Source organism: Polyodon spathula, chromosome 6 (genome assembly GCF_017654505.1).
Source record: "Polyodon spathula isolate WHYD16114869_AA chromosome 6, ASM1765450v1, whole genome shotgun sequence".
In the NCBI taxonomy this organism is placed as follows: domain Eukaryota; kingdom Metazoa; phylum Chordata; class Actinopteri; order Acipenseriformes; family Polyodontidae; genus Polyodon; species Polyodon spathula.
Window position 1 is genome coordinate 56,604,571 of NC_054539.1, and position 9,437 is coordinate 56,614,007.

The 9,437-nt window shown below is 34.5% G+C and overlaps 1 protein-coding gene across 1 annotated transcript; it reads left to right on the top strand.

Annotated features, from left to right (window-relative positions):
* Nucleotides 1–3,437: 3,437 nt before the first annotated feature.
* Nucleotides 3,438–5,684, top strand: LOC121316576 (POU domain, class 3, transcription factor 2). Its single transcript, XM_041251618.1, has one exon. The coding sequence runs from the start codon at nt 3,538–3,540 to the stop codon at nt 4,669–4,671; it is 1,134 nt and encodes a 377-aa protein (XP_041107552.1). The 5' UTR covers nt 3,438–3,537; the 3' UTR covers nt 4,672–5,684.
* Nucleotides 5,685–9,437: the final 3,753 nt, after the last annotated feature.

A 9,437-nucleotide genomic window follows, 5' to 3' on the forward strand; every position in this document is an offset into this window, starting at 1 on the left:
TAATTCGCAATAGCGTCGTGTAAAGTATATTTCGACTGAATTTCAGCTAGCTGTAGTATTTGTTTATCCGTAACCCTGCTTTCCTACAATGCCCCTGCTTTTGCCGATGCTTTGTCCGTATTAGCAAGGCGTTTTAAAAGAGCCTTTCGATATATAAGAAGAGCAAAGAGAGCGCTGACGTGGTCCTGTTGTTTCCCTTCAGCTCCTCACTATAGCAACCAGCAGCAGCTTTGAAAAAATGCACCTTCTTAGGATAACGTCACATCCTTCTCAGTGCCAGAAACGCGGCAGCTGTTGCGTTTTATAGTCACATATCCCCAGATAAGCAGCTATACTATTTCATCGTTAGGTACAATTTGACCGTTTAATTGTATTTTAATAATAATAATAATAATAATAATAATAATAATAAGAAATAAGATATTATAATAGGGTGTACATAATATCCGAGGAGATGGTAAGTCGGGTGTACTTTAACTATTAATCCATACAGAATGCCTCGATCTTATTAAATAAATAAATAAATAAAAATTAAAATAGGTTTGAAAACGTCAAAGTAGAGCTCAGGTAGCTAAAATGTACTCAGCGGAGTAAGGCGGAGATCAACTCTTCCATATTGACTCTCTTTTAATTTGGCATTTTGGAAACCGTAAGGCACCCTTGTGGGAAAGTAAACCAGAGTTACCACTACATACCGAGGTTCCACTAAACTATAAAGTCCCACGAATTGCAAAAAGGTAGACTACATTACATGTATTTGTCACTGTAGCCTGTCAGTAAAAATATCTTAAACATGCATCCCAGTTGTTTGAATGCCCAACCACTCTTAAGAAAGCTCATTCCTGTGAAAGCCAACGATAGTTACTGAGCTGTGTTAGAGTCGTTACTACTCAGTTGCTTGAATGCCATTCTACTCTTCACTCCAGTCTGTAAAACCCTATTTCCAAATATCAGCACATTACAACGGCGTATGTCTCAGTAGGCAACAACTTATGACATGTAGACTGTTGTGAACTGTACCTACTTTCATTTTAGTAGAGATGTTTTCATATATATTATTATTATTATTATTATTATTATTATTATTATTATTATTATTATTATTATTATTATTATTATTAGGTTAGTTTCAATAATACGCAATTCCTCAACCTTAATGGTAGTTACATTAGTTAAACATTTAAACATGTTTGGTTTATATATATATATATATATATATATATATATATATATATATATATATATATATATAATATATAATATATATATATATATATATATATATAGGGATATATTTCAGGGAATATAACTGTATGGTCTATCATTGCAGAATCTCAAGCTGACAAAAGAATTAAAAAAAAAAAGAAATCCTTCCGGTTCAATAGAGTAATTGCAGAAGTGATGTCAGGCATAATGACCAGAATTATAAACAGGAATGTTTGACATTTATCAATACATTCCCATTTACAGATGATATGCTATCCATACTCATTTATGTCATTCTAATGCCTAAAAATGCTTAATCTGAGAGCTACTTGAAAAACAGACAACAATTATGATTACCTGTAGTTTTATGTTTTTGTAGGCTATTGTTGTAACTTAGATAACCTACATTAAAAAAAAAAATCACAAATTAACTTTACAACATTTTACAAGATCGCACACAAAATTGATTTCTGCATTGCTTTCTGTGCATTCAAACACAGCTGTAGGCCTATGCCTAGTGCATACTTTAACTTAATGTATTATTTCCAGTAAAGGTGTGCTATATAAATGGGTGCTTTATTCATTAGATTTAAAAGCAGTATTCTCCCAAAAGTTTAATTTCAAAATTAAAACCAATAAATGTGAAATATTAAACAAAACGAAATAACATGTATGAAAAACAACACGAAAAAATGCACAATTAATAGTAAGAAAATAGTGTTTAGAAACTACAAAACTATATTGAATTTGGAAATGGAGAAAAATATTAACATTATCAAACCCACGTAGTCTACTGCGTTGTTCACTTTTATGAATCAATTTTTATTTATTTATTTATTTATTTATTTATTATTTTTAAGTTTTCAGTATAGTACAACAGTACATGAGATACAATGTTACATTACCCTCGACACAACATTTACGCTAAAGAAAAAGTCTGCAGACATGAAGATTAAACACATAAGCAAATGTGCCTTTGTACCCCAATTGCAATTAACTGATAATATTTCTGGATGTGCCTAAGCAGGTGCCTACCAGAACCCTTTCACCTTTTCAGCGCATCTGATCTCTTTCATGATGGCTATGGTTATGTAACTAGTCTCTCAAATAAACAAGTGATCTGGGTTTTAAAATAGGCAGGAACAGTATTGCAATCTGATGGTGTAAAACAAATGCATTGCCTAATACCTGTTCGGAAAGTTCTACCGCTTTCAGTTGTATTCGGTCAGAGGTTGTGAGGCACAATTTGAATCTAAATTGCGTGTTGAACATGAACAACATTTCGCTACTTAGGTAATGAAATAAGTATATTAGTGTCATCTTAAAACGATAAATCATGACACGATCAAAGAAACAACGTATATTAGCATCCATATAACTTCCGAATCACTGATGAAATAAACACGTGCTCAGCTGTACATTTATTTAACATCAGACATTTAAATGTCGAATTACGTAAACGTCCAGAGTAGTCGGACAGGTAGCCGAAGGAATGTATTTTTTGGACCACGTTATAAAGCATACGCTGATCTCACTCACATTGGGTGCCTCTGCGTAAAGGTCGTAAAATCTTTTGCGTAAAGTGACCTTTACCTCTTGCCCAGTAGCCTAACTTTCGTTAACGTTTCTTTTTAAACTCTACACAGACACGTCGTTCTTTGTGTTGTTTTCTTGTATTATTATTATTATTATTATTATTATTATTATTATTATTATTATTATTATTATTATTATTAATATTATCATCGGCGAGCAATACACAGCTCAATTCGGCTCCGTATATTTGTGCTATCACGGAGGGAACACCAAGCATCCCACCGACATTTATTGTCGTCTGTGTGCAACTTCAATACAAGGAAATCAATGTTATTCCGTCGTCTTCTTAAGTGGTTCAGTGTAAAATATTAAACATAAAATAAAATAAAAAAATAGCTCTTTTTAAAATTAGTTTCCAATTGACCATACTTGTCTTTAAAGTTTTACATTCCCTGAAAAAAAAAAACCCTGCTTTGATTCTCTTGTTAAGCCCTTAAACTCGAGCTTCTCGACTTGTGTTTCTGAGATTCTGCAGCACTTGCTCTTCTGTGAGAGTGAATGGAGAAGATTTGTAAAGAATTCTCGGCAGCCAATCGACGGAGGTGGTGGCTTTGGTTGATAGGGGCAACCACGTCTATTAAACAGCTTTGAGCCAATAGAAGGCAAGATGGGGAGGAGCTCAGGTGCGCGCCGTTGCGTCCAGTTGGGCAAGAGCCTGGGAGACGCCTGTGGCAAAAAGTAACTGTCAAATGCACGGCTCCTTTAACAAGAGCGATCAGTCCGGCTCTGAGAGTCATGGCGACCACAGCGTCTAATCATTACAATATTCTCACCTCCAGCTCCTCGATCGTGCACTCGGAGCCCGGGAGCATGCAGCAAGGGACGGTATACAGAGATGCACAGACACTATTGCAAAGCGATTACACCCTGCAGAGCAATGGGCATCCTCTCAGCCACGCTCACCAGTGGATAACAGCTCTGTCACACGGCGATGGGGCTCCCTGGTCCACCAGCCCCCTGAGCCAGCAGGATATCAAACCCACAGTGCAAACCGTCAGGGACGAGCTGCACAATTCAGGCGGTTTACAGCATCAGGCAAGACCGCCTCATCTGGTGCACCAGCCGCATGGAAACCATCATGATGCAAGAGCATGGAGGACTACCACAGCAGCTCACATCCCTAGCATGGCAACATCTAACGGACAGAGCTTAATCTACTCACAACCCGGGTTCAGTGTTAATGATATGATTCCGGGCACAGGTCAAGGAATGCACCACCACGGTCTAAGAGATTCCCACGAAGAACATCACAGCCCGCATCTCAGTGACCACGGGCACCCACAGCAGCATCAACACCAACAGCATCAGAGCCACCACGACCATTCGGATGAGGACACCCCAACCTCGGACGACTTAGAACAGTTCGCCAAGCAGTTCAAGCAGAGGAGAATCAAGCTGGGGTTTACCCAGGCGGACGTTGGACTAGCCTTAGGTACGCTTTATGGTAATGTATTTTCACAGACCACGATCTGCAGGTTCGAGGCCCTGCAGCTCAGCTTCAAAAACATGTGTAAACTCAAGCCTCTGTTGAACAAGTGGTTGGAGGAAGCCGATTCCACTTCTGGGAGCCCCACCAGCCTAGATAAGATAGCAGCGCAGGGGAGAAAGAGAAAAAAGCGGACCTCTATCGAGGTAAGCGTGAAGGGGGCTTTGGAGAGCCATTTCTTAAAGTGCCCAAAGCCCGCAGCCCCGGAAATCACTTCACTAGCGGACAGTCTTCAGCTGGAGAAGGAGGTCGTCAGGGTTTGGTTTTGTAACAGAAGACAGAAGGAGAAAAGGATGACTCCTCCCGGGGGATCTCTCCCCGGAACCGAGGATGTTTATGGGGACACCCCGCCACACCATGGGGTTCAAACTCCTGTACAATGAACAAACAAGAACCCCTCTTAAACTTTTTTTTTTTTTTCATTATTATTGTGTCTGTTTATTTCTCTTATAATAACAAACAGCTAAGCACTGGACTATCCAAAGCGGTAGCAGGTGTTATGATATGTTTTTGACCTGTACAAGGGGAGCACCCAGGCAATGCAGTGAGTATAAAAAAATAAATGAATAAATATCAGGCGCTGAGATAAATGGTTTGTTTCAGAAAAGAGAGACAATAATAATAATATATAATAATAATAATAATAATAATAATAATAATAATAATAATACGTCCTGTAAAGATATGCCCAGCACTGTGACATGACAATGTTTAATGTGCAGCCCCATTGTGGAAAGAACCCCGTAAAACAGTTCTGTACCGCAGGGCAAACTAAGGTTTACATTTCTTAATTTTGTACACTAGAATTCATTGTAATGCTTTGTGCAGGGTATTTAAATCCACGTTCTATGTGCAGAGAATATTGTCAGACAGACTGTGTATGAACAAATAAAACGCCATGTTTACTACACCAACTGGAGCGAATGGAGTTAAATAGCATCAAATCGTCTAAGTATGTATTGACTTTACTTGGCTGGCTAACGTTTTTTTGTCTCGAGTGACTCCTCTCTTTACTAGTATGCTAATCGGAGATGTGTTCAAATGGAATACATATAGTCTTAATACTGTATGCAGGTACAAGTGCAATTGTAATAGCCTATGCATGTCATTACAGATATATGGCATAGCCATGGGCAAGACCTTAAATATTCAAAATACTGTTTTTACACATTGCTTACAACATGTTCGCTACTTACACCTTAAAATAAGTATAAAAATAAATAAATAAATAAAACACATATTTTAAACTGCACCCACCCGAAAGAATAAGCTCACTTATCGGGTATACTTAGGTCATTGGCACTTTTCATGTTTGGTGAAATATTTAAGTCATAGCTCAATTTCTTTGCACACTGGGGCACTTTTATTTTAAATGATTTTTTAGGACTAAACAGGGTTAGCTATTCATTTTTTAATTTTTTTTTTTTTTTTTTTTTTTTTTTTTTTATCTGAAATGATTTGACATCATTTTCTATTAGGTTTTAATAAATTCCATTTCAAGTTGTTTGTATCCCGAATAGTGGTTGTTTTTGTAGGATGCCATATGTAGCCAATCAGCTACAGTCCCTTTCTGGAGCATCTCATTTCTGTTTCTTGAGAAATAATATTGAAAGTAGTGTCTTTTCTAGATATGGTTCTGTCAGTTCAGTAAAATGCTGCATGGGCATTATCTTTGCAGATTTAAATCTAAAGTTTACAGCAAACAGTGAAACAATATTGATACTGTACGCAGAAAGGGTTAAAACATAAAAACAGAAAAAGGGCACCGTACAATAATATATTTTTGCTATTATTATTTAAATATGTATATGCCTATGTTTTGAATTAATTTCTTAACAGATAGTGAAGAGGTATTTAAATATCATTTTATTTAGGTCCGAAAGTTAAAAGTCATCAGGTTTTTTTGTTTGTATATTGAAATCCAGGCTTGCATATGTTATTATTATTGTAAATTATGAGTTCGGTTATGAGTACATACATAGTAGTTTTATAAATGTATTGTACATATCCAATTATTATTATTATTATTATTATTATTATTATTATTATTATTATTATTATTATTATTATTATTATTAAGTTTTGTTTTCTGCAGCCGTGTTATTCTTTTTAATGTGAGGTTCTATGATCGTCAGTCATGCATTACTGAGAAGGTAATAAGCACTAAGCTGTACTGTGTTATAATGATTGTAATTTATTGGAAAATAGCTTTTAGTGTTAAAATCAGGGCCGTAATATTATTAAGGGAATGAACCCTAGAATATGATGTTGGTATAGGGATAGAAAAAAATAATATGATACGTGTTATTCTAATGCTTAATTTATAAACTTTAATTAGCGAGATTACCATTCACACCACTATTGTATATATGTGTATATTTGTCTTTTAAATTCGGAACGGAGTATGAATGGGTTGTTCTTTGTACATTTTTTTTTTAAATTAATAAGCTGCCCAGGGAAATATTTTCATATAATTTTAAAGTGACCTGCCTCAATGTAATTTATTTATTTGGTAACAAAACAAACAAACAAAAAAAAAGTTGTGGGAACAATTCTTCCCTCTGTAGCTTTAAAAGATTAAAACAGAATCAATGTGGGATGTGGTATTTTCTTTTTTATGTTTATTTTTTGTTTGTTTAAATTCTCTTTCAAAACTTTGTTTTGGTACATTTGGATGTGCTTGTGGGAAAATAAAACAGCGCAGAGTTCATTCTATATTTATGTTAAAATATTTTTTATTGCTTACATAAAAAATGAATTGCACAAAATTGAAAACGCCGGTCTGTTCTTGTCATTGGAATCCATTTCGCTTTTTATTATCACGAAGAATCTGGGTAAAAATATAAAACTGTTATTCTGCTCACCTATGAATGGTATATGGAGTTTATTTGCAATTATTTTCAAATCTCACTTTGTTTAAATGTACTTTTTTTTCTATGGTTTCAATAGTTTAGTTCAAATATAGAGCCACAAAAATCATACGAGTTCACAACAACACAGAGCCCGTACTAAATCCACAATAGCTATTGCCTATATTTTTTTATTGATATATGCTTACTCGTCTTTGCTTTCAAATTTGGACATGTGGTTATACAATTTGGGCACATTGTATGCCTCCCCTGGTGCATTTTTGCAGTATTAATCATTGATGCAACCCCATTTTATGCTCTTCGTTTGAGTAATTTCATGTGGACGGTTTATTATTCCGTGCTTGTTTTTGTGTAAAATTAATTTCGATTTTTTTTTTTTTTTTTTTTTTTTTTTTTTTTTTTCTATCTCTATATTCTCACTCGATTTGAGCTCGCTAATTCCGTACTTGTAGGGTGTGTATCTAATTACATTGAAACAGTTTAAACCTGTAAAATAATTAATGCGCTGCTTCCTTTGTTTTCTTAAATTCCCTTCAGATATATTACATTGAATTACTTTGTGTAGTCTCAAAACATTGTTATGTTTTTTTTGTTTTTTTTGTTTTGTTTTTTTATCAGATGTATTCATAATTTGTTATTCTAATAATTTTTACGTTTAGTCGACATTACAAGCGTCCCAAACAGATTCAGTTAAATTGTCTTATCAGTAATCTGAAAGTGACAGAAAGAAGAATAGTTTTGTGTCCGTAGACAGGCTGATGGGTCATGTTTAAGTAAGGTATAGATCTGAAAGTGATGGTCGTTAAGCTCAAGCCCTCCATTTAAAACAGGAAGCATCTGCCCTCTGCTGGCCATTACTGGCCATTACTCTGGACCTCGTGCTGGCTTTAGTTTGGTAGACACAATTTATCATCAAACATTCGGGTAAATCAATCGTTTTCCAGTAAATACTCCCAGACATTTTCAAGGCAAACAAACTGCATCGGATCCTAAGCCAAGATTTGAATAAATTCAAGACCTAGAAGGGCAATATATATATATATATATATATATATATATATATATATATATATATATATATATATATATATATATATATATATATATATATATATATATGCATGCACTAGTTAATAGCTTATTAAGGGCACACGACTGCGTTTTGAACTATAGTGATAGTGATAATAAACATATTGACATATGTTGCCACTTTGGCGTTTATATTGAGCACATTTTATTCACTTTTATGAAAGATGGATATTTAAAGTTTTCCAGATGTCTCATAGACTCTAACATATGTAGATGGTTGTACTAAGTGTAGCAATTGTAATTAATACGAATATTAAAACTTTGTATATGGTTTATTACAGACCATATTCTCAAATGATCTCGATCTAGGCCTATTTATTCTGAAAAAAATTAAAATAAAATAAAAAAATAAATCTTTACACTAGTTCAGAATTAAAATGTTACATTATTGACGTAAGGAAACTTTTAAAAACATATCCCAAAGTCTATGGTTTAATCTGGCATTCAACTCAATTTTAGAATTCTTTTTTTTTTTTTTTTTTTCTCAACTAACTTTTTTTAAATGAAATTATCAATGGTTTAATTAACAACCAAGAACTCAACAAACACACATTATACATTGTAATTACTACAATGTAAGGGTGCATCTTTGCTCTTCACAACTTCTAAATAGCTGAGAATACACCTCTGAATTTGAAAACAAATTCATGTGATAATTATAGAATAAAGCGAAACTGCGCTGCACAGGTTAATCCACACATTGTATACAAGGATATGCTTTAAAATTTAAAAGTGTCCTGTGATTCTTTAAGACATTCTTATGAGCGTTAATCGTTTTCATGGGCTTTAAATACAAAATGGCATACTTCTTTAAGATGTCAACGAATTACATTTCTACATTAGTATCTTTAATCCATATACACTTGGTATATACAGTGTCTGACGGTTAGAAATACATGGAAGTTGTGACAAACGCTTCAACTTCCTGTTCTCGTTCAGCAAGTTTAGGATGCACTGGTATTGAGGGTCAGGAGCCGTGTACAGTATAGACGAGATTTAACAAAGACTTGCTCAAACTTGGCTCGCGCTGCTTTGGCTCGCAAAGCTGTTTTGTCATTAAAATAATTTGTAATTGATTGATAAGGTGGAAATAGCTTAGTTTTACCACTCCCTGCATTTAACCACGCACGCATCACCGATTAACATTGCAATAAAGTTGTTTGTACACACTTTCGTACCGCAGCAACACA